A 27469-nucleotide genomic window follows, 5' to 3' on the forward strand; every position below is an offset into this window, starting at 1 on the left:
TACGATAAAACAGTCATGGCCATTGGTGCTTTTAAACAACCGATATGAGAACGGACATGGAACCAAAAAAATCCAGAAATTCAGAGATCGACCTACGGAATACTGTGCATCCACTCAACCCACGTGCCACACTTTTTGTGCGCCATGCATAAAATATTAGTGCCAATGGCGCATGGGTTCCGTCTGGAATGAACACTGACTACTGTTCCGATTCCAAAAGGAACAAGCCCTGTCCACTGATGTCTCAAACAATTTCACATTGTAAAACAATTCAAAATGTCAACAAAACAGGGTCTTTCTTGTACAATGATCAAAACTTCAATAATCAAAGACTAATGTCTTCAAAGTGTTTCATAATTGTCAAATATTCTCTGCCACTGATTTTGGCTTACTTTTAACATTCAAAATGGCATGAATGTGATATGCTCTAAAATTGGAGGATTCCGCTAAAATCCTGGTTCCCTTGATATGATTGTGTACTCTTTCTTAACCATGATGACCTGAATGTTCAATCAAAACAACTGGTTACCTGGAACCAGATTAAACAACTTGCAATGGCTAGATATAGATATTGGGGTCATGATAATGTATACATGTATAATGTAAGTCCTACATGTATATAGTCAATTGTAAAAAGCCCTCGTGTTTGAATCAGAGACTGGGTAATATTACATAAATTCAATGCAAACTGATCATTTTATCTTACAACGGTAAATTTCCTGTCCTCATACAATAAAAAAAAAACCACACACACATATAGACATGTGTATATTTTTTTAATTGAGGTATATTTCAGCAATCTTTGGGTCGCTTGTTAACCAGGGAACCGGATTAAACAACTGGCAATTAATATCTGTAGATATCAGGGCTCTGCTAATGTATATGACCTAAATAGTCTTGTAACGTGCCCGTGCCTGAATTGGAAACACCAAATTTATTACAGCAAAATTAATATATGATTCAGCAAAGCAAAGCTTCTTGCACTGCATTGTCCTATTGATTTTGTCTTTTTTAGCAGCACTGGAATAGAAAATTTCAGGCAGCAATATTCTGTTGGAATTTTCATTTTGTTATATTTTTTTCCTGATCACATTTCATGCAGAATGATTTCTTGTTCAAAATATCCAGTCTCTTAATATAAGTTTATCAAGAGTATCAATAATCATGTTAAAAATTTATTACTGAGAAATCAAACTAAAGAAATGTTCCATCAAAATGGTGAATTAACTGTTCTGTTATGAAACATGAAGATCAAAAGAAACACTTTGGGTTTTCTACCGAATTATCAATTGAGATAAAGTTAATTGAAGTCCAAAGAACCTGCATGACAAATTTGCATGTTTTGTAACGAAATGTGAATGGTAAAACGTGAATTATCGTAAGCTGAAGTGAAGTATGTTCATTCCATATCCTGTCTTTAACGTTTGAAACAAAAAGCTGATTAAAATACTTGCTTGTACATGAATATTAGACAGATTTCAAAGATCTTTACAATTTATTTTCTCGATGGGTGCCATTTTTGCTAGAATTGTTAGAGGGAGAGAGATAACTCTGGTCAAAATGCTGTTAAAAGATGGAGTACAGTCCCAATCATGGGCAACGTCTGAAAATGAGAGGGTGACTTACTACTGAAGGCGAAGTGAGCAACTAAAGGGCAACAATTTTGCCTGAATCGCCCAGTAGCGTGAGCCCTGTTTATTGCAGATTTCGACCGGCAGAGGACGCCATCTCGTCCTTGTTTTGACAACGTCTTGTAACTTATATAATTACTACTGACAATGTTCTCAGTCCTGATTAATGGCTTCTACATTACAATTCTCATGTACACATTATCTTGGGACCTGTAATTAGTTTCTTTTATTTCTAGAAAAAGTCATTGAATTATTAAAACTATCAGAAACTAAAAGCATCACCAGACTGTTATACAAGTTTGTCACTTGAATCAAATTACAAAAATCCATACTGTGTTTTATTTATATTTATAAACAGTAATTATCAATTAACAAATGCAAAAATAAAATATCAAAAGAAAGATTGCATTATTACTTGATAAAAATACGAAGTAATATTTCGACATGATATCTCCCACTCACTGGACGTAACTGTAAAAAAAAACAACGCACCAACAAATGATAAACACGTACAAAATATAAAAAAAAAGATGATGCTGAATTTTTAATGACATGACTATTTTTTTTATCTAAACTGGAGTGCTCCAAAAGACCTGAGAAACAGAAACACAATAAACATCGTATCTTATAACTACCCTTTATGCCTCATTGAATTTTATGATTACTGTAATATACAAACAGTCAGTGTTGGCTAGGTGAAATCTGAGTGGTAAACACTCAAAATGTTGGTGCAACACCGCGTTTCACTCTGGTTGGACTTGAGTGTTAGAAAGACAAATCACACTAACCAGTTCTGACGTTAGGAATTTTGTGAAATTTTAATGGAATGATCTCAAGTATAAAGGCAATGAAATAAGCTTTTAAAAAATATAGGTCACCAAGGTTTTCATAAAGATATAACAGTTAAAAAATTCGTAAAATCAGGAGTTTCTGTCATTTCCCGAATTCCTGACGCCTCTGATCTTGCCAATATTTTCACGAATGGCACATGCCATATACATTGTAATAGTAGATTGGAAATTGTCACTTCTTCATTCATAAAACATTAAAAACAAAATACAATGAGTTTTATCCACCTAAAAAGAATCTTTTATTGTTTCCTGCCAAAAGAAACCCTATACTTTTGAATCATATTCACAGTAATATGAAATACTTCTCATGTTAAGATTTCTTTCAAACTTCCAGAATGAAAAGGTATCCATATGCTGATGGTAGAAACTCTTGAAAAAGTGGGGGTCACTGATCAAAGAAGAAAGTTAATCACATTTATCTCCCATTTCTGTATAATTTTGTTTGGTTATTGGACGTTTCCTACTTCAAATGTTATGTTGATGACGTTACGCCATAGTCAGCGACAGAATGTCTTTACAAGCCTCGAAACAGAAAGAAATAGAAAATTAAAATGGCAATACAAAAACTTGACTGTGAAGAAATAAGCAAAAGACAAAAAGAATTACGACTGGAGAGAAGAGAAGATAGGGCAAAAGGCGATATATACATAAAACTATTCTGGTTGCATGACCGTGTCTCTTTGCATGAATATGCAATAATTTATATTCATGTTTTAAGTTACATGTACCACAATGTTTATATATACTTCAAAAATGAATGACTTATCGGGATCTAAAGTTCAACATTGACAAATGTACTTGGTGCATTTCAAAAGCTAGCAGTAATATTTTTACTGAACAAAAGGAAGAGAATTTTGCACAACAGCCACCGGTGAAGTATTTTTACATGTAAGAGAGTGCACCTACCACATGTACAATGTACTTGAACAAGTTTGTGTTTTCTTGTGGCGTACTTTGTATCAAATTTGAAATAAAAATGCAGGATTGAAATTTTCATGAGTAAAAAGGCAAGATCTTTTATTGTCGTAATATTTTTCGTTCACATTAAAAAAATATTTCGGCACTCTATGCTGAAGAAAAAAGTTTTCTAATCAAAAAGGGCAGGACAGAAAATTTGATCTTCGCCCACCATAACAGGGGCTGCTTCGGCTTCCAAAATTTTGTTGCCAGAAAAATCGCCAGCTGCCAATTTTTTTCGCCAATTTTCAGAAATTAGAGCCAAAATGGGTGCCCGAAAAATTTATTCTAATTTCTTAAGATATGACAGTATTAAGTCCACTGATGAGTTATCTTAGTCAATTCATCAAAATAGCCCCTTCATTCATGACATACATGTACCCAAGATTTACTCTTGATGCATGTATAAAGCAGGTTTTTAGCTCCAGTCGTAGTCAGGATCTAAAACCATATGTAACTTTTCATGTGCAAAATAATAAAGTACTACTCCAGAAACAGGTGTTTTATTTCTATCAAGGACTTTAAATTGCTATGTTCATATAGTAACTGATTTTTAAACATGTCGACCTTTGTCCTTATTGGTCTGAATTTATCTTAAATTACAATTTTTTATCTATAAATTTTCAACAAACTTGATTTTGTCCAGTGATAAAATTTCTAGCAAACTACAATGGACCATTAACTGTGTCCCTTTTTAATGCCTTCAGTATTTCCTTAATTAGATTTTAGGAATCCCCATTCTAATTGTTTATGGACTTTCCCGCCAAAAAAGCCACATGACAAAAGTGTAAACAAGTGTCATCCATTTTCTTTTATCAATTCTTGCTTTTCGAAGTATTTAGACACTTCCTGATGGGATAATCATTGTTAATTGGATTTAATTTATTTTGTTATAAGGTAAATCTGTTTCTGAATGTATCATGTGGTTTAACAGGGCTGTGTCCGTAAACATACATCCTGGTTGTAAGGCTATTTTTTCTGGTGTTCCTACTCTGATACTGCATAGATTTTTTTTTGCAAATGGATGACAATCATACGCATGAGATCTATAATTCAAGTGGGCTAATAAATAAAATTTGAAGACCGAGTGAAGCATAGCAAGAACATTTAAGGAGAACTATTTCTACATTTTTACTTCAGTAAATGAACTGGAAAATTACGTTTTATTAGCAATAATACAGGACTATCTTTAATATTCCTCAGTTCAACAACTTCACAGGATTAGGAAAACTGGCTAATCTTCTCTTAGAAAAAAAAAAAAAACAGCGTTCCACATCTCCCATCTGACCCTCGCTAAAATGTTTGAAAATCAAATGGGCATAACTTCCCCTAAAACTATCGGACAATGCTGATTATTATTTTTTTTCTAAGTCTACGTATTAGTAATATTTGATATAAGTTTCCTCGGAATCTGTTATGAAATTGTAGTCATGAGTTGGTGAAGGACAGATGGATACATAGATGGACGTCTTGCATTTACAGAAGATTTTCCAAGGCAGCCCTTGAAGAATCTGGATGTCATATTGCTTTTATGGTCAAAGGGAGATAAATCATGAAATTTGCACAGAAAGTGACGTCACAATTTAATGGTGATATAATAGTTTGTGCAATACAATAACACATAAATAATAGTATGATTTGTCTTTAAAAAACCACGCCTTCGCAAATTTTTGGGGAAAACACTAATATGTGAATATAAACTACTGAAATGATGAGTGTAAGAAGTCTCTAACAATATTAGCAACTTAAAATTTAATTTTTGCAAAGAATATGGTATCAGAGAGTAATCAAGGGAACCAAGGTTATAGCAGTAATCAAAAGAATGTAATCCAAGGACAAAGACCAGACATGGAAAACAGACATACACAATAAAGAACATAAAGTAACTAAAATCATACATACAAAGAAACAAAAGCAAACGAGCAACTCGAACTCCACAAAATACTGGGAGCATGGACCAGGTGCACCAATAGGGTACAGGGGTCACGCTGGGCTTCTCCAATGTTGCAATTTGCAATTTTTTATTTTATCTGGCAACAAAAATAGCCAGTAGGCGATTTTCTTGGCACCTAGGTCATGTATATTAAAATTGACAGGAAGTTCATCAGCCACGGACATTCTCTCTAATTAAACATTTGTGTTGACACCTGTTCAGAATTACCGTATATTCCGGTGTATAAGCCGCTATTTTTTTTCAGTTGACTTCTACCTGCGTTTTATACACAGGTGCGCTTTATATGTGTATTTTTTTTTTTTCAACCAGATCAGCTGATCTGAATTTGACCGGAAATTACATTGTTGACATTATTTTATTTTAATCCCATTTCACAAAAAAAAAACACAGTTTACGATAAAATGTATTGATCACATCATGATATTCTAATATACCCTAAGGACGCCTCTTCTCTAAAAATCAAGATTAGTGGGGGACATTTCAAAATCTTCAATAATTTTCTACATTCGTACATTGAATTAAATTTATTTCTTTCCTTAAAAAAATCAACATAATTTCTTAATTAAAGACTGAGTAAACAGAACGAAAATATTCTCTTCAGGGTCATAAGTTTATGTATTTTTAAAACTTTTATTGTAGTTATTTTGAACTCCTCCCCAGAATAAAGCCGACTGTGTACGGTATTGTGTGCACGTGTGCACAGATTTTTCCACTGTTGTTAAAATCTAAATTTCTCCCCCAGCTATACCTGTTCAAAACATGACACCTGTAGAAATAGAAACCTCTAATCAGCCCATCCAATACCGTTAATTGATGTATTTTCAATCATAACTGTAAACAAAACAATTTATTACACAACGAACTTGACAGCTTGGGGTGAGGACGGCGTGGAGTGACAAACAATTAATTATATCACAATGTTCAAACAACAAATAACCTTTAATCAGCTCACTGACAAATTGTTGTAATAACTATAGAAAGCCATCATATTCCTTTTAAATGTAAACAAAACAAATTTATTACTCAACGACCCCAAAATGGGCGACAGCTTGGATGAGTACAGCGTGGGGTGAAAGTCAACATCGCGAACTTCAAACAACAAATAAGACGACATATACGAGAAAATCATAATTTTATTGACAATTATAATGCATAATATCAAATTTTACTGAAAATATAACCCTATAAACCTTTACTTCCCCACTCCCTTTTGTCAAATTACCTGAAAAAGAAACGTAAATAGTATGATATGTATCTGAAAATAGCCACATTTATCGTAAATTTGGGTGCGTTTTATACTCGGGTGCGCTTTATATGTGGATTTTATCCTTATTTTCCACAAAAATCGACCCCCGCGGCTTATTCACCGGAAAATATGGTAACTGACTATGACCAATTCACAACGAAGGCAATTAAAGGTAATTAGACCAGGCCACCATGACTGACAATATCCTCATGGGAGGTGTCTATCAAATGTAAATATATTATTGAGCCAATCAAAACTCTCATCATCTAGTCCAAGGTAAACAAAAGTAAGGCCATGTGCACGTGGCTACACACAAATTTCACTGCCCTATTTAACCATGTAATACATTCAGAAACAGACTTACCTAATAACAGAATCAATTAAATCCAATTGACAATGATTATCCCATCAGGAAGTGTCTAAATACTTCAAAATGAAAGAATTGATAAAGAAAATGGATGACATTTACACTTTCGCCATGTGACTTTTTTGGCGGGAAAATTGGTAAACAAATAGAATGGGGATTTCCAAAATCTAAGGAATGCTATTCAGATATCAAGATAATTAAACAGGGACACAATTAATGGTCCATGGTACAAAATGTAGTTTGATAGAAATTTTATCACTTGAAAAAAAGAATCAAGTTTGTTAAAAATAATAATACAAAAAAAAAAAAAATAATAATAATAATGTTGTATTAGGTAAATCAGACCATCAAGGACAAAGGTGAACATGTTTTAAAATCACTGACTATATGAGAATAGTAATAAACAGTCTTTGATAGAAGTAAAATACCCGTTTCTGAAGTAGTCCTTTAGTATTTCATGCATATGAAAGTGACAGACTAGAGCTAAAAACCTGCTTTACACATGCATCAAGAGTAGTCCTTTAGTATTTTATGCATATGAAAGTGACAGACTACAGCTAAAAACCTGCTTTATACATGCATCAAGAGTGAATCTTGGGTACATGTATTACATGAATGGAGAGGTTATTTTGAGGAATTGACGAAGATAATTTATCAGTGAACTTAATACTGTCTATTTTTTAAAAAAAGTACAATTTTTTTGGCACCCTTTAGCTCTAATTTCTGAAAACTGGCGACAAAAAATGGCAGCTGGCGATTTTTCTGGCAACAGAATTTTGGAAGCCAGAGCAGCCCCTGGGGTAAGCGTCCTCTGCTTTCTAGAAACACCTGGTGAGTTGCTCATAAAAGTCAAGTCTGGGGTAGACGAAATAGGAAAGGAAAACTACGACATGTTGAACAGATCAGTTTTCATGGCACAGATGATACACCGTAGCGATCCATGAGTTCATGATGACGACCATAAAACTTCAGTAGTGATGGCTTCAATCCAGTAGCAACATAACCCTGTTCCAGAAACCTATTTGTTAAAATTCTAGCGTGATACGGAAAGTCTGCATAGTTTCTGCAAACTCTGGAATAACGTATGAGCTATGATATTAACACTCCATATGAGTTGAAGGGATGTTGCCACAAATGAAAGGAAAGTTGACAATTCCAAAAAAGTCATTGCACCAGGTAGGTGTGACATGCACAATTGTTATCAGCATTTGAAGTGCTGTATACTATACTCAACAGTTCCTCTAAATCCACTTTTTAAATGGCAAATTATTCTACCCCCCCCCCGACATGATTTTATTTCTAAATTCAATATTCAAATCGGCATGCATATATATTTCTTCTACAGGCATATTTAAGTAGGACAGTATCAATATCCAATTTAAAAATTGGGGGGGGGGTTGCAGGGTCGGAGGAAATTCGGCTTCTGAAAGTTGTGCATGCGATGACCGTCCTTGCGAGACCTGAATTGGTAGTCAAGGGTATAAAAATGCCATCAGTCAGTCAATAGTGCGATACTTTGCAGAATTCTGATCTAGGGGATGCTTGTTCAACTAAATAGAATGTTTTCTTACACTTCTGCCATATTTGTTTTTACATCCTCAAAATAGCGGGAAAATCTAAGTTCTCTGAACGTATGAATCGAACGGGTTCCTGTAGTAAAACGTTTAATGAACGCAGATCGGGGGCTCTCAAGGGAAAATATTTTGCTTAGATGACTTTATTGGTTCTGTAGTGAATGGCTTATGAAAAGTACTTTTTTCATATTTTAATAAACACTTTTGAATGAAAAAATGAATATAAATATCATTGTTCATTCATTTTCATGAATTCGAAAGTCCATAGACATGAAATACAAAGAACACAACTTATTTCATTGTTTCTTTCCCCTGCAGTGAGGATTCCCTTTTTGCTTATTGTAGTGGTCATGTCTGGTACGAATTCGAAACGTATGGTTTATGTTGGTAAGTTTTAATCATATTATGAACTAAACTTTATTTCTGTTGTTAGTATAGTAAATTGCACAATAGAAGTTCCTTATTTTACAGAACGAGCAGATTCTTCCCGTCTAAAGAGTGCCCATGCAGAATCGGTTTATGCTCCGATATGATTTGGCTGTACGTCAATTTTAAGTATGGCAATTTATGTTGATTATTTTATATTATTGATAATTTGGCAACATGTATTAAAAATATACTGTATAATTTATGTTTGAATAACCTATGGGACAGTCAGTTCTGCCTGAACTTACATGGTTCATATTGGGCACAGGTCTATCCATCCTCATACTTTTCCATCCCCAAGTCGTTCTGTCCTCAATAGATCTGTCCCCTGGTTTTTATATTCCCAAGTTGATCTGTCCCCTCCAATAGTTATTTTGTATAAAATTCAGTGTCATATACCAGTCTATTGGTTATATTTAATTTTATATATGAAGCTGATAAAGGTATTTATATTTGTATTTGTTTACGTGCAGTTTTAGGTTTCATTATTACCTTTTGACCCATATGACCCTAATTTCAACACTGGGGATCCAGAATTTCAGGTTAGGGGCAGTGTCAATAGAATAGGGTATGTAAGTCTCGTTCTAGTTTCATTTTCTTTACCGGAATTTCCGATGTAGAGCGTATTGAAAACCGGACACTGAACTTTATTTTATTGTTTACTTCCCGGGTACTCGAAACGCTGTATAATAATGCAAAATCTTCTAGTTTATGTATTTTCTTACTTCATTTATCATGTAGAAATAGTTATTAGTCATTTTTATTGGTATTTTTTATACAGTAAGTTTTTTGCCCTTAACACTGAACTCAACGCTCCCTAACTGAAAAATCACTATGTTTTTGAATGGTAGACTAGGACCCATTCTCATGAAATCGCGGGGTCACATGACGAGACTGACACACCCTATTAAATGCCAAGCGAAGCAAGTCCTTACATTTTTTAGAGATAGTATTTGTGAAAAGTCAAGATTAAATGCCCAAATTTTTTCTCTCACAATTTTAGGGGGGTTGGGTATGCTTGGCATGCCCATCCTTGGATCTGCGCCTGGTATGAATTCAATAGTTTTGGAGCTGTTTGGTCCAACTTTTACATGTAAATGTACTGTTGTAATATTTTGATGTTGCACAATTTATTTATCTTCCCCTTGCTGGGTTACCCCCTGCTCAAGAGTTAAAATTTCTTTTTTTAAATACTGTGAAAGTGAAATTCATGGATACCAACTTTTGTGGATCAGGGAAGAAACACAAGTTCGTGGATTCTTGAATTTGTGGTTTTGAAATTTTCGGTGTACACATCAATGGGAATCTACCATTTGTTGGGAACCAAATTTCGTGGTTTGACCTTCCCACAAAAAGCATAAAAATTGGTACCACACAAACAATAGTACTTTCACAGTATATGTAAAAAATAAATGCAGATGTATGTGCTTGGTTGTTATTTTCCTCATATTTAGGCTTCGTTTGGGGAACTTGCCATCCATACTTCAATTTTTTTGTGAAGTCTGTATTTCTTTACTGTCTGTGTTTTTTTGTTCTTTATGGTGTTTTGTCTGTCTGAAAAATTATCTGTTCCTTGTTCTGATCATATCTCATGAATTTTCTTTTTTATCAAATACAGTGTAGATGGTAACAATTTAAATTTGTTTTTTTCCATTTGTTTTCTGATCTGTTTTAAGGAGGTTTGGCTGAAGAAGTAGATGAGAAAACCCTCCATTCTGCCTTTATTCCATTTGGCGACATTACTGACATCAACATTCCTTTAGATTATGAGACTGGTAAGGCAAAAAAAAAAATGATAGTCTTGTCTTCTGCTACCAGCACGAAAAAAATAGGGTAGGAAGGTAGGGAATTTTTTTATTTTTCCAAACAATTTTACATTGAGTTAATGGGGAAACAATCTTTAATGGTGCTCGAACCAAGGAAGCCATAAAATGTTTAGGGTAGGCACAAAAAAAATAGAGTAGATAGGGTAGCAGGAAACAGACATATTTTTTTTTTATCTAGAATCTAATTCTTCCAAGAACTTTAAACATTTTAATTTGTAAAGTTTACATAACAAAAATTTGATGTTGCATATACATTGCTGACACCAAAGAATAAATCTCAGACTTAAGGCAACACATTTGATAAACAAATCCTATTGAAACATTTACATGTAGTATAGAGGGTTTGGGGATAGATTCATTATTTTCCTTTTGTCAAATTAAGGTTGTCTGTTTGTAAAAGGAGTCCTATCAGTTAATTTATCTTTCTGCTGCTGACTGAATATACTGTTACTAATATTACATTCAGTTGTGATGTCACAGAATTTAATTGTTTTGAAATTTTCAGGTTGTTGTTGCTTTGAATCAGGTTAGCTATTGCCATCACTTGGCGTTGTCGTCGACGTCGTCATTGTTAACAATTTCTTCAAACATCTTCTCTTCTGAAACTACTAAATAGATTTGCGTGAAATTTATAATGATTATTCCTTGGACTATCCTGCACAAAATGACCATTAGGATTTTTGATCGGTTAAAAAACATGACCGCCATTACTAAAAATAGAACATAAGGGTCAGACAGCAGATTTTTGCATATATATCTCCGAAACCATTAGGTTAGCCAAATTGTGAGTGGGGTAAAAGTATTCAGCATGGTGAGATCTATCTGTGGGCAAATTTTGATGAAAATCTATTGACCCATGTTGGAGTTATTGCCCTTTTTGGATGGGTTTTGCTGTTTTTGATGTTATTCCTTTCAAAAATCTTCTCCTCAGAACCTACTATACAGAATTCAATGAAAGTTGGTATTTTTGTTTTTTAGGTTATCCTTAACAAAATGTTTGTTTGAATTTTTGATCAGTTAAATAACATGGCCGCCTTTACTGAAAAAGGAACAGGGATCGTACAGTAGTTTTTTGCATATATCTCCAAAACCGTTAGGTTTGGCCAATATCTTTCAATTGCTGGAATATCTTTATTAAAATGCCTACAAAAGTCTTCAGGGATCAAAGTTGTCAGATGACTCCATGTAAGGGTTATTGCCCTTGAGAGGTGAAAAATGATTTTTTACAGTTTTCAGCCTATATCTTGAAAACTATGATAGATAAAATGAAACTTTTAATTGCTCAAATGATTCTTATTATAAGGCCTACAAAAGTCTCCAGGTATCAAAGTTGTCAGACGACTCCATATTAGAGTTATTGCCTGTGAAAGGCAAAAAATTTCGTTTTTTAGCGGTTTTCAGTCAATATTTTGAAAACTAAAATGGATAGAATGAAACTTTCAATTGATGAAACGATCCTCATGATAAGTCCTAGCAAATTCTTCATGGAATCAAAATTGTCAGACAACATCTTGTTAGAGTTATTGCCCTTGAAAGGCAAAAATTTAACCAGGTGAGTGATTCAGGCTCCTGGGAGCCTCTTGTTTCTAGCTTAAAACAATAACACACTGACTTGAACAAAAACTTTTTTTGTGAATTTTGCTTGAAGCTGGTCAGTTCAACATTACATTTTCCCATAGGTCTAAGCCTTCCCCATGTATCAATTTTAAGTTGAGTGTCAAGTCAGTGTTATTGTCCATATACAGTCTGACAAATTTATGATGCATTTTGTTTGATTGAATAAAACACTCTCTCTCTCTTTGTAGAAAAACATAGAGGTTTTGCATTTATAGAATTTGAACTTGCAGAGGTAAGAATTGGATTTATAATCTTCACTTTTAAATTTTTCTTGTGAAATAACAAGGTGGCAATACATGACTTTAATATGAATGAAAATTTCATAAAATTTATCATTTTCCAAAAATGTAGTTAAGGTCAAATGAAAAAAATATGCTTCTGTCTGGTCACCTCTTTAAATAAAATAGGATCGGTAGATTGGAAAATTTTATTTGTTTTATTTCATTTTTTAAATAAATATTGAGATTGGCTGGAAATGTCACAAAATCCTGCAAGATGAATGCCAAGGTGTTCATTGGAAACTTTAATTACAACAAATGATCACTAGACAATCATCATAAACAGGAATGGAACATCAACAGGCTGTAAATTTTCAGCATTCAGTTGTCTTGTGGCCACAGCTGGAAGCAAGTGCCTAGCCATTATTGTTTACTATTGTAAATACTGAGTCCAGATTACCCAAAGGGGTTAGGGTTGGTAGTTTTTTTAATTACTTTTTTTTCATTTTGGAAAAAATGTCTAGGGTCTGTTGGATGACTTGAATGCCACATATTTTTTTATTTGGCTAAGTCTTAAGTTAAATGTTGGGTTTTGAAGAACAGCTTGGTGTGAATTACATTAAGTTACATTATGTTTATGAGTTAAAGTCACATGTACTATTTAATGATTGGAATGATTTTAATGTAGCTTCACATCGATTTATACCATCTGAAATTATCTTGTATCAACATTGTGAAGAGTAGAGTTTTTAAGGGGAGACAAATTATGTGGGTTTTGAATTTGGGACTAAGTATCTTTCAGTTTATGGACATGTTTTATCTTAATTTTGCAGGATGCAGCTGCAGCAATTGATAATTTGGTATGTTTTGAATCATTTTATGTAAATATATGAAACTTTCTGGCTATTGATTCTCTAAACACAATCTTGTGTATAAGAAAAGCATTTTTAATGCAATAGACTTAGTACATTTTTTTGTCAAACAGTAGTCTAGGTTAGGTTTACTCTCACAAGTCTCAGATCAATATTTTTTAATTAATGTTTAATTCAAAAGAATAAAGATCAGGGAAAAAAACCTTTCCAGAAATATTAATACCCAGGAAATAGCGTCACATCGGTTCATTCATATGATTACCTTGTATGTTAATCACATAAATCACATGATAGTTTACACATTTACATCTCATTCTGAAGTAATGTAAGATATTGCTTGTGTAATTAATTTAATTCATGTTTAAATCATATGCAGCGTTAGCTATGATTCTTATGCAAGCACTTTTTGCTGTGTAATACTTTTCTTATTTTCAAAATTACCTTATTGTAACTGAAAACCAATTGGCTCAATTACATTATTTTTACTATGCAGAATGATTCAGAACTATTTGGAAGAACTATCAGAGTTAATATTGGCAAAGCAATGAAAATCAAAGAAGGACATGCTAAAGCAGGTGAGACATACCCCTGTTTTCTTACATAATTAAAATATTATTGTATTTTTTATTGTCAGTTTAGTAAACTGGATTTATGATTCACTATTAATATTACCCACTTTGCCAAAGGTAATTAAAAACAAATGTGGCCAAGAAAATAAATTTGTACAATTTTGCGTTGTGTTGACCACTCATGATTGGATAAAACAGTTTGTCCAAATAATTGAAGCAGCGATATGCAAATAAAGATTATATATAGAAAAATCCCTTCGCCATTGATGAAAATATATGAATGAACAGTATACAAATTACCATAAAAGGAAATTCCATCCACTAGTGATAACAATAGTTGCAGAATCACTTTATTATTGAATAATTTAACAATGAAGTTGAGACTAATATATAGCTTATTATCAAAACAATGCATACTAAGTGTGCACTTTCAAACAAGTTGACCTGAATGTCATGACAAAAATAGTTCAATCATGCCACCGACCAGTGTGTACATTTTAATAATTTGACTTGGATGCTAAGACGAAAATAGATTTAACCTACTAACCACCGAATGATTAAAAAAAAAACTTAATAATATACAATGTGGATAAGCAAAATTGTACAAAAAAAGCTCCCAACTGTCCATAATTATTTAGAGAGGCAGTAGATCTGTTGGAAGGATTGGCTAACACCTCACCCTCCAACAGAATCTACTGACAGTCTAAATAACCATAGATGGTCAGCTGGGAGCTTATAACTTATAATGTCTGTTTAAGTTTACATTGGATGAAAAATTTGATAGGTAGATAGCTGAAACCATTTTATTTTTAAAAATCATTTTATATAGACACTAATGGGAGGATTTCTTGACTTTGATAGTGCTCAACAATAAAATCAAGGCTTAGTGGCATTTCATTAAAAAAATAAATGCAATGTGCAAGGGTAGGCAGAAAAATATAGTAAGTAGGGGAACTGTTACCAGAAATATTTTTTTCTTGGTTTGACGAGATCTTATTGCTTATATAGCACTCTGTTGAATTCTTATACAGTTTTTTTTAGTGTAAAAGAATAAACCAAAGATGTATACTTTGGAATGAGAGTTATGATGCACTTGAAAAATTAAATTTATTCAAATTTGATTTTAATTTTCAGAATTTCTTAAAGCTGCATTAGCTGTCATTTTCGTAAATTTTTGTTTCTGTTGAAATATGCCTTAACTTTGAATTATTTCTACTAAATTGTACTTTTCCTGTATAACTTCATTCGATATCCACAAATAAAATGCATTAAATACATAAAATAGGTGTCTATATATTTATTGTCTCGCAAGACCGAGATAAGATCGTATGCATGTGACTTCTGGTGACCTTTATCCGTGCATGTGCTGTAAGGGTCACTTCTTTAATAACAAACCAGATTGCAAAGCAAAAGTGGTTATTCAATAACAAGGAAGACTAATGGACTCCAGCTTTAAAAGAAAAAAGTTCGAATATAACGTAAGGATTCTTTGGAAATTTACGTATTGTTATATAATGCAGCTCAAATATGATCATTATTTATTTGAAAACTAATCATGAAATAGCTGAAATAAAATGAAAACAAGACACATGCTTACCTGTGTATCCGTTATTGTTATTTTTTTCCCAAGGTTAAAGTGTTTTTAACCCTGGTGAATGTCCTGTCCACAATCTTCAACAGTAATGGCGAAAAATAAAAATACGTTGTTTTCACAATATTGTGTATTATCAACATTAATTGCTTCAATAGCATTACTACAAACTTACTTCATTGAATCAGCAAAATTCAGTAGAATCGAAACTAAACAAATTTGGCAGCTAATACAGCTTTAAATTACTTTGTATGTCATAATGCTGCATGACATTTCACGTTTTGGTTGTTCAACATGTATTTTGTTGCAGTGTGGTCTGATGATACTTGGTTACAAGAGCATGCTGGGAAAACTTTAGAAAAATCTGAGGAAAAAGGAACCAAGCGTCCATCTGAAGATGTGAATACAGTGAGTTTTGACACTAATAAACACATTAAGTGCTGAAATCTTATAATTTGAACTAATATTTTTGTGCACATGGGGCAAGATTTTGGTAGAAAATTGTACAAAAATGAAAACTTGCATTACATTTTTATACTCACACAGATTGGTATATTGGAACCACAATGTATATTTGTCCATTTTTTGTCCTGTCTGTTTGTAGGTCCATACACCTTCTTCAAGCAACTCTTCCTAACCTCTTGATAGATTTTGATGAACTCTATAGGAAGGTTATGCACCATATAGAATGTGCCTGTGGAAGAATAATTTTTGTCCTTGACATATGATTTGTTATGAATGTTTCTTTAAAAATATCTGCCATTTTCACATTTGTTTTTGCACTCAGTTATCTGTAGAGTTTATTACAGGGTGCTACACCAGTCAAGAGAAGTAAAGGGAATCCACAGGTTTTCTTTGATATATCTATAGATAATAAAGATGCAGGTAGAATAGCCATGGAGCTTAGAGCAGATGTTGTTCCTGTCACAGCAGGTCAGAATTACAGTGGAAAATGATGTTAACTTCCTTCCCTTGATTGAATGACCATTAAATGATCTTCTTTCAATCATTTCATAAATAATTTAATCTTAGTTTGATCGAAGTTTTTATTTTTTAACTTGTCCAGTTAAATGCCTATGGAAGTTAATCAGGTAATTGTCATTTAATCAAAGGAAGACCAACTGTATTCCCTGAAGTTAACTACATTTGTGTATTACTTGCTGCCAGCTCATTAATTAATACATTTACTTTCTTACCTTTATTTTTAATGATGAATACAAATGGGTATATGATTCCATTTTTGTACAAACACAATTTTTTTATTTGGTTGTATAATGGTAACATCATGTCGTAGGTGGTGGCAGCATCATCGTTTTTGTTGGCGTCCATTAACCTTAGTTTATTTACAAAAATGTTCCCAGGGACATGGTTGAGGGCCATATATTATTTAGAAGTTTTTGCCCCACCCCTTTTGTAAAAGGGAAGGGGCTAAAAGGGGAAAAATAGGTTGGAAATAATAGAAAAAGCTATTTGTTGATCTTATTTTTATGGTTTAGATTGCAGTCTGTTCCTTTTGATATTCTGTTTTGATTTTTTTACAGGGGTAGGCTTATTCTTAACTGTTAAAGGGGTACAAAATTAGGCCACCCCCAAGACTTTTGTATTTTTGGCCCAATTTCAAGAACAAATTTTAAATTGGATTCCTTATGAAAATCTGCCTGTGTTCTTAATCAGATTTCAGATATCTCTTACAGTTTTTGTGTTTTAAGGGGTCAAAGAGACCATACCCCAAAAAATTCACTTTTTATTGCCATAACTTGGGGTCGATTGTTGTCATCCACTAACAATTTTTCAAACATCTTCTCTGGAACTAGGGGCATCATTCTCCTTCAAGTCCAAAGTACACTCCATGTTTTGAGTGAAATCCCAAGTACAATTTTATCTTTTGGTACTGTCTAAATTCCATGAAATTTGAAGTTCAAAGTATGGCTGTTTTGGAATGTTAGGTACATGGACTTGTTTGCCTAAGTCTAAAGTACACTCTAAAAATGACCAAAATCCCAAGTACAAAAAAAGGGGTGATACCCTCAAACTTCTGAATGGATATGGATGAAACTTGGCATGAACTTTTCTAAGGCTAGTCTGCACAATTGTTACCCTTCGGTTTTTTATCTGCTAAAACCGTGGCTACTGTTACTAATAATAGGGGTCAGACAGCAGTTTTTTTTCGCATATCTATTCAAAACTGTAATATAAAGCCAAATTTTGAATAAAAGTGTTTAGCATTATTAGAGCTACATTTGTGTTGCTTTACGTGACAATCTGTCTACTGAAGTTTGAGTTATTGCCCTTTTTCAAAACTTTTGGCTATTTTTTATGTTTTTATTAAAAAATCTTCTTTTCTGAAACTGCTATTCAGAATCAAATGAAATTTGGTAAGATCGTTTCTTATGGTATTCTGCAGAAACTGATTATTTAATATTTACGAAACATTGAAAAACATGGTCCCTGTTACTAATAATAGAAAGAGTAATCAAGGGAATCAAGGTTGTAGCAGTAATCAAAAGAATGTAATTCAAGGACAAAGACCAGACATGGAAAACAGACACAAAGAACATAAAGTAACTAAAATCATACATACAAAGTAACGAAAGCAAATGAGCAATAATAGAACTTAGGGGTCAAAATACATTTTTTTTTTGCAAATAACTCAAAAATCGTTCAGTTCAGCAAAATTCTGATGGAGGGTAGTATTGTCCACCATCAGAAGACAGACAAACTGGTATGTCACTTGAATTCACTTTAATTTCAAAGCTGTAGTTTTCAAAATGATTTGTTGCCAAAATTAGGAGTTATGGCTCCTGAAACATCTTTTTTTGTCATTTTTCATGTGTACAACTTTGAAAATCTTCTTCTCTGAAACCATGCCACAATAGTAAATGAAAGTTGGCAGAATTGTTTTTTAGGGTATCCTTCTCTTAAAATTTGATCATTTAAAAAGTTTCATCGGTAGAAAAACATAGCTGTTATTTCTAAAAATAGTACATAAGGGGCAAAATGCTTTTTTTGCTATTTTTTCTCAACTATAGAAGAATAATGAAGATGAAAGCTACCCATTAGATAAACATGATATTTTGAGTTGACTGGTAGTATTAAATTTTTTAGGCAACCATTTTCACCAGTTGCTCGGATTCCAATGATTTTTGGTTTCTTCAGTGATCCATGATGATGGTTTGATGGCAGCCATTTTCTTAATTTTATACTTGCTTTGATTTCAACGTTATTTGGTTTTTACAGTATACATGGTTTCCTGAGTTGAATGGTGATGATGAAAATATTGTATAGCCGTGATTGAACTTCATTTTATGTTCTTTTTCAGCAAATGTATACTCGGGTAATGACCCCTCAGACCTGGTGGAATAACGGGGCATAGGGGGACCCATGCCAAAATTTTTTTTAGAGATTCTCAAAACACTTTGAAAGCATTTCCAACATTTTACAGTGTCTTAGATACTCAATTAAACTTACAGCATTCATCAATATATGCTCTCTTGCAGCAATTTTTTGTAACAAAGCATGATACCTTTACTTACTTAGTTAATAGGGCACAGTTTGCCAGGTGAGCGATTCAGGTTCTTTGAGAGCGTCATGTTTATTTTTGGTCCTATTTCAAGATATTTTTATTTGAATTCCTTATGAAAATCTCTGTCTGTGTTTTTCAATCAGATTTGAGATACTTTACAGCTTTTGAGTTATAAGAAGTCAAAGGGGCCACACCTAAAAAAATCGACTTTTTATTTTTGGTAGGATTTGGAAAATGTTTAATTTAATTTAAAATTTGTGCTATATTGTGTTGAAACCAGTTGATGGGTCCATAATGAACTGTAATTCCCATTGCTTAAGTGTGTCAAAGACGAATATTGTGTCCACATTTGCCCTTACTGTTCAGGATGCAACCACTTGGGTGGTATTATCGTATCATTCTGTGCTCGGCAATCAGTCTTGCTATCCATGTACATATCAAAAACTGTGTTCTTAAATAAATAAAAGGGAATAAACAAATTATGTGCTAAATCCAACGCATAGCTGTTCTTTAACTATTAACATAACGAAAAAAAAAACAGGTTTTCATGAATATTATCGTTACTGATATTTGAATTGCAAAATGGAAAGATTTTTTAACTTCAGGAAACAATATACTAATAATTCAATGTATTTTTTTTTCAGAGAACTTCAGGTGTCTATGTACTCATGAGAAAGGCTTTGGATATAAAGGATCTTACTTCCATAGAATTATACCACAATTTGTATCCTTAATACAATTTGTTTATAGGAACAGTATTAAGACTTTAGCAGACGTTAAGGTTTTTGCATATAACATTGTAAAGTCTTTGTACCTCATGTCAAAAAATGCTTCATTTAAAAAAAATGGAAGTCATCTTGGCATGTAAACACCAGAAAAATAACAGCTATTATTTAGAAGAAAACATGTTCCTTAAGTCAGCAGCAAATTTATTTAATTTCATTCTGTATTATTATCAGTTTTTCTGTTTCCATGGAAAGTATTTATGTGCAAATCAAATATTTTATAAATTTTACATATTTGTGACCTGTTGAGGTTTGAAGCATACACCCAATTATTAATGCATTTTTCTACTCTTTGATGTTTAAATGGCATAAGATGTAAATCTGCAAAAAAATCATTTTTTTTTAAATTTCAAATACTTAATTATACCCTATTTTGATACACTAAAGCTGGTAATTTTTGCAGGGTGCTAATTTTGGTGTATTTTAGCAGTCTGTAAAATTGCCAAAATAAATTCCACAAATATTTACTTTTGGCTTTTGTAGTTTGTGCACAACGAAATTACAAGTTCCAAAATTGTTCATATACATTGTGTACCTTTTGTTTCAGAATTGCAAAATCTTACACCTGCCAAAATAACCCAGCCTACGAAATTGTTACTGCATCTTTATATAAGAAATTGTATTGTTAAAAAAAATTGAGGCCAAATTAAAAAAGAATGAAAATATTATGCTAAAATAGATGGTTTCTAGACTTTTGAAAATAGCAAAATTTACCTTTTGACAGTTATACAAAATGTTGAATGTTGGTTATGATGACAACTGGTTAACAAAAATCTAAATTACTGCTATTCTGCTTTTATAAATTTATAATACATGTAAAATAAAGATTTAGAAAAGTACTTGATTTTCACAAAAATTTTTATCACTTTAGAGATGACTCTTAGTTTTCTCTGGTCTTTCATTTTCAAGTTTCTGAGATTTCATATGGCGAAACTACTCTAAGATAGAAGTTAAATGGAGAAACTACTCTAAGATAGAAGTTAAATGGAGAAACTACTCTAAGATAGAGAGGACTAACTCTTCCAATATCTCGTAGAAGTAGCAAAAGAATGCTTTTTCTGCAATACAATATTTGATAAATCCTTTACTAATAAACAGATGTGTCAGGGTGGGGACTTTACAAACCATAATGGTACTGGTGGTAAATCTATATATGGGAAGAAGTTTGAAGATGAGAATTTTATATTGAAACATACAGCTCCTGGTAAGTGTCATTTATTACTATCATATAGGGTTAATTGGCAGTTCATCATTTTTACCCATACATTCTTATGCAATTGTTGGAAGACTGAGACATAAAAGCAAGTCAATAATAAGAAACAGAGTCAAAACAATAAGTCGTAGTTGGCAACTTAAGTAGTACTCCAGCTAAGAGTCATGCAAAATGTGATTCATGGGTGAAAAGCCTACATATTTTTATTTTTGATATTTTGTTTGAATTGCCATTGTAAACAGTAATGAACAGTCAGTTTTGCATATAACCCGTGCTCTTAGGAGATAAAAATTATATAGAATGCACTGTAGATTTCAAAATTAAGGGAGATAACTCTGTAAATGACACTCAAATACAATAGAATATATTAGATTTTCAATGTTGATTATATCCTAAGAGCAGGCAGATTCGAATTAATAATTACACATTTCATAATATAGACCCATAAATCAACTTAATATCAAAAATAAAAATATATTGCCTTTTTTGAGGTGCATCACATTTTACAGAATTTGCATGATTCTTACAAAGATTACTACTAAACCATACTTACTAAACAACTGGTAAAAATATTAAATTCCTTTATTCTCACAAGAATTGTATTACAAGTATCAGAAGCTTCTTTATTTAGCTTAATGTGAAATTGGTTTTCAAAATTACAGACATGTTCTATCCCTTATATTCTCTAGGTTTTCTTTTTTGATTTTGTCTCAGTAAGTTAAACAACACTCATAAATATAATACACTATTATCAAGAGCATTGGACATTATCTCTTATAGGGCTTATGTCTGTACAGTTATTTTAAGACAGAAAACAATTTAGTTTTAGTCATATTGGTATTAGATGAGAATCTAAGAGTAGTTCAAGATATGAAACTGACTTCATAGTGTTTTATCCAAGTTCTTTGTGGGTAGATGTGATGTATAAAAATAAATGTAATGCATTATTATCATGAACATTGAACTTTAATAACTTTTATATGGCTTATGTCTGTACAGCTATTTATGACAATAATTTAGTTCTAGTCATATTAAATGCGTTTTTTTTTGTTATTTAATAAAATGTTTTGTCTATCTTCTTATACCTGGTAGTCCAGTGAAACTACCATGTGACCGGGAAGTGACTTAGTCATGAACAAATTTTGCTGGTTAACTTGTTTATTAAATTAAAAGGCGTGACTGTAATACTTAGGAGTTTATCAGATATGATTTCAGTACACATGGTACACACTTAATAAATCCTATTGATATGAATCATAAGTTTGGGGTTTCTTCATCTACTGAAAAAGTATATACCCTACACTAATTCCTTAATGATAAGTGACAGCCTATTGTAAAAGAAATGTTTAAAGTTAAACAATGATAAACTTGGGCAAATATTGAGAAATGGTGTCTCAGATCCCACTGAAAGAAAATACTGGTAATTGTAATAAATTACTTGTAATATTAACATGACACAACAGTAATGAAATTTGATTGAATACATAAATGGATATCGTAGAATAAAGGAAAACCTGAAATTAAATCATCCCATTACCTGGATTTCTTTCAAAGACATCCAACATGCACATATGGATAACATTTTGTTTTTAATCTGTTGTAGGTACATTATCAATGGCTAACTCTGGTCCTAATACCAATGGTTCACAGTTTTTCATATGTACAGAAAAAACAGACTGGTAGGTTTCTAAAAATGGGAAAAAGATTCATGAATAATTTTTTTAAAAACAAAAATGATGTTTGATTTGAATCTAAATGACTTGAATGTTTAAATAAGAGTAATCATGGGAAGCAAGATTTAAGTAAAATCAAAAGAATATGATCCAACGATAGGGAAAACAAACACACACAACAAAGAACATAAACTTACAAAGAAACAAAAGTATATGAGCAACCCATCGTATTTCCAAAAGTTCATGTCATGTAACTAAAATGAGTCCCTAGAAGCTCAGTTAATATTATTCATTTTTTTAGGTGGGTAAATTTTGACACTTTTTTTGTCACAACATGTCATAGCGAATAAATACATTGTAAGGACTATATAGAGTTCTTCAGATCCTCTCTTGTGTCTTTTGATTTGGATGGTGTAACTCAGATTTTTAATTTATAGGTTGGATGGAAAGCATGTAGTATTTGGTAAAGTTATACAAGGGATGGATGTAGTCAGGAAAATGGAGGTGAGTTTCATTATTGTAATAAGGTATCATTTACCTCTGTGTATTAGAAATTAACTCCCAACTCAAACAAGTGATATTTGATAACTATTCTAAACTGTGTGATACTTTTATTTGAATATTTCCTTTCTATTTGAACAATATTTAGTCTGAAAAGTTTTTTTCATAAATATCTCAACTTTGTTATGTATGTACCAAGTAGACCAATGTAAAATTAAATCTAAATTAAATTTCTGAGATTACCTCATAAACATTCTCTAATTATGTTTATACTCATATGCCGTGCTGCTCTAGGGAATTATTCTATTTAAGGCATGTGGCAGTAAAGGAGGAAGTACATCACGGAAAGTGAAAGTAGGAAACTGTGGAGAATTGGTGTAACTATTTATAACAACGTGCTAATCAAGCTGAATAATATAATGCAACCTTGAGGCTTACTTGTGTATGTCAACAGAGACAAAATGTATCCATACAGTTTCCTAGCATATGTGGCATATTGAGATATGAAAGAGAATGGTCTCATGGAATTTGTGTGCAATAGTTACTTTCATTGTAGATATACATATTCTTAAAAAACTATAAATATGTATGAAAGTGGCTAGTGTGACAGATTAACATCTAGTTTGAATTACCAATTACGGTAGTCTATGAAATCTTCTTATAGTTTTTACTGTATTAAAATCCTTCTGTGATTTTAGTTTCCAGTTTATTATAAGTCAAAGTATCAGCAAAATTTGCATATTACAATTTGGCATTTTGACTGTTAAATTAATTGAAGGATTCGCTACTGAGTCTCCTAATAAACTGATGAACTACCTATCAGACTGAGAAAAATAAGTTGTATGATGGTATGTTATTTTCAATTTTATCTGCATGCCTTTAATTTCATGCATTAACTTGAGTGACAATGAAATAAATGACTTTTCTGAAATCTGCCTTAGGTTTCAACCTCTTCATAAGAAAGGTTGGAGTTGATTCTGGGGCTGTTGCACCTTACCATTTAGGAATTGTGGACAAAAGAACTGAAAACAAAAATAAGCATTTTAAAACTTTGTTTACAACAATAAGGTCTTTTATACTGCAATTGTTTTATTTGAGTAGTCAAAATTCATAGACCATACACATTTTTACAAAAGATATACAGTCGCTAACTAAATATAACTTTCTGTTGTGATTTCAAAAATGTTACATTGTGTTGAAGTTGCCAGAATGTAGTCCGCTTTGAATGAAAAACATTGTTTTTCTTGCCCAAAACATAATTTTCTTTCAAAATTTTGTTGCAAATAATTTACTTAATAAAAAATATTTGCTATACGAATTTGGCTCACACATTAAAAATGCTCTGCACAGTTTTGCATTTTCTTGCAGTTCTTAGCCTCATCCGTACATCTGTTTTATTTCAAGTCAGTGCACTGTTATTGTCTCTTTTTATATCTTTAATTTTTGGTGAACCACCTCAGTAGTCTTGTGGTGTTCTCAGCTCAGTTATTTCATCTCTGGCTGAGTCACACCAAAGACTTAAATTGGTAGTCTCTGTCAAGCACTCATTATGTGAGAGATATAGTGATGGTTGGTTAGCTTTGAGTCAGAATGATGTGCATGCCTAACTGTAGGCTGTTGCATTTGTGAGCTAGAACATGAAAATCACCCAGCATGTTTCACAAGTAGAAATCTTTGTTTGTTCTATAGATTAAATCTGCTCATAGATTTTGCAGCCCCATTAAAACCTCAAATGCTGTTGTTGTGCAGGATTCCTTAAGAACCATTCATTACTACTTTCACTGAAGTCTGACTAGTAGTTTCAGAGAAAAGGGTGTTGGAAAAATGGGTCATTTTTTATCCATAAAATATATACATATTTTATATAGAATATATTCCTCCTTTTAGTATGTTCCCATTGCAAAACAGTGGTGAAGGTTAAAATATCACCTGATACATACTCACCTCCGTTGGATTACCTATGAACAGGTTAGCCCAGTTGATTTTTGACTCCCAATATCTTTTACTATAATAATTCATAAAAAATATTAGGGCAGTGGATGGCTCTAGTTATGAATATTTATTATTAAAATATATATAAAATCATATTTCCAAAGATAAAAAATTACCCCATTATATAGCCTAGCTGGCCGAGTGGTCTAGGGCGCTGGACTTAGTGCAGGCGGTGTTGCCATAGATGTCACAGCGGTACGAGTTCGAGTCCCGCGGAGGGAACGACAAAAATTTGCTTCCCAAATTTGACAGTTCTAACATCGTTGGGAATTTTTCAGACCCTTCTATAAGTTTACGTTATCTTCCCTGTATCAATTTGATGCGATGGATCAGTGTAGAGAATAGAGTAGTCACATTCTGAGACGTTATATATATATATTTACTATTACTATTTTTTATGATTACATGAGCTCAGAATGTGACGACTCAATTCGCTACACCGCTCCATCGGATCAAATTGATACAGGGAAGATAACGTAAACTTATAGAAGGGTCTGAAAATTTTCCAACGATGTTAGACCTGTCAAATTTGCGGTGCAGATTTTGGTCGTTCCCTCCGCGGGACTCGAAATCGTACCGCTGTGGCATCTATGGCAACATCGCCTGCACTATCAGCTTTTGTAAAAACTACCAAACTAACTACCAATTAGTTCAACATCCATTCTGTTTGTCTTAAATTTATTCTGCTTAACTGATCAACCAACACATTCTTTTTGCCCACAATATGAGTTGCTTTCAAAATTTTTGTTTTGTAGAGCTAACTGCCACAATTCCCAAGTCAGGTAACATAGACTCGGAGACTTGGTCTCCCTTGCTTGTTCATATACTGTACTATACTGTTGTTGTTGTCGCTCTTGATAAACACATATTTGCCTTCAATTGATGAAAAAAAGTTGAATTGTTAAATATACTGCTTTCATTTCTAAACATCTGACGTGCAAAAGTTTCTGAGTTATACTCCATTCTCCTTGAATAAGTAATTTAGGGAACCAAGATTCTAGCTGTAATCAAAAGAATGTGATCCAGGGACAAAGACCAGACATGGAAAACAAAAAAACACAACAAAGTAACTAAAATAATACATACAAAGTAACAAAAGTAAATGAGCAACTCGGACTCCACTAAAAATGATTCCCAATGAAGCCCTCAAAACTGCTTTTGGAAGCAGGAAGCATCTGTTGTAACCATAAAAGAATTGGTAGGGGAAACTAAAAATCGGCCGCTCAGCGTGTCCACTGAATTTGTCCACCAAACAAAATTAGATTTCAAATATTGAGTAAATGTGTATTTCTATTGAAATATCCCGACATACTCGTGTCCAAAAACTGAAAAGATATGACTACACTGGTATCATGTGTAATCGAGCATTCAGGGTAAGTTCCACATAATGAGGACATTACTTCCAGAATGCAAGGAAATTCTAGAGCAGTTGTTTTGCAAGAAAACATTTTCAGAATCAAACCTTAAAGTGTTTGCATTCTCTACCAAGTAAGAAAACACTAACCCTTTGTTCAGTCGAAAATAATCTCCCAGATAAAATACTTTTTGACTTGGTATTAGACAAGGTTTCTCTTTGTTCATAATGAAACCCGGAGAAACTAGAAGAGACAAGTTTGATGATCTTTCAACAACTTATTTTTGCCTTTATTTACTATCACACAATCGACCAAAATATTCTACTATTCTGATATTCTGAGTTCCTAGATAAGCCGCCAACACAGTACTAATTTTGTGAAATTTCTTAAAGCGCACGTTGTTCCAAAACACATGGCTCTCCTTTGATAACATTGATTTTGAATACAAAACCTCATGAACATTCTGTGATTCTGAAAAATTGGAACATGAAGATACGCATGTGAAAGATCTAGAGATATTCCCCAATCTTCTGGTTTCACTAAGTTTATTACTTATGTCATAGTATCCATCTTGAAATGAATCTTTTTTTAGACAGAAGTTCAATGGCTTCAAATTTGTTACCATTCACAACTTTCCGTTCTTCTTGGTAATTAGGATTAAGGTACTGTAGAAACATCCCAGACACTGTGGGTAATGAACTTATTCTATAACGTTTTTCCTTTTAGTG

General features: G+C 32.7%; 2 protein-coding genes across 4 annotated transcripts in view; one reads left to right on the plus strand and one right to left on the minus strand.

Moving 5' to 3' along the window:
• Positions 1-8631, minus strand: part of LOC148629388 (structural maintenance of chromosomes protein 6-like) — a 31687-nt gene extending 23056 nt beyond the window's left edge. For all 3 annotated transcript variants that reach the window (XM_088550118.1, XM_088550114.1, XM_088550125.1), the window contains exon 1: positions 8578-8631. In XM_088550118.1, coding sequence (XP_088406244.1) covers positions 8578-8588 — 11 coding nt within the window. In that variant the 5' untranslated portion in view covers positions 8589-8631. The remainder of the gene's footprint in view (positions 1-8577) is intronic.
• A 230-nt stretch (positions 8632-8861) lies between these two features.
• On the plus strand, positions 8862-24086 carry LOC148629389 (peptidyl-prolyl cis-trans isomerase E-like). Its single transcript, XM_088550138.1, has 12 exons — positions 8862-8967; positions 10683-10781; positions 12638-12681; positions 13501-13527; positions 14033-14114; positions 16010-16107; positions 16509-16632; positions 19867-19946; positions 21106-21211; positions 22824-22899; positions 23331-23397; positions 23707-24086. The coding sequence occupies exons 1-12, from the start codon at positions 8931-8933 to the stop codon at positions 23773-23775; spliced, it is 909 nt and encodes a 302-aa protein (XP_088406264.1). The 5' UTR covers positions 8862-8930; the 3' UTR covers positions 23776-24086.
• The last annotated feature ends 3383 nt before the right edge of the window (positions 24087-27469 follow it).

Source organism: Perna viridis, chromosome 1 (genome assembly GCF_037379345.1).
Source record: "Perna viridis isolate PV_CMFRI_1.1 ecotype Kerala chromosome 1, ASM3737934v1, whole genome shotgun sequence".
In the NCBI taxonomy this organism is placed as follows: domain Eukaryota; kingdom Metazoa; phylum Mollusca; class Bivalvia; order Mytilida; family Mytilidae; genus Perna; species Perna viridis.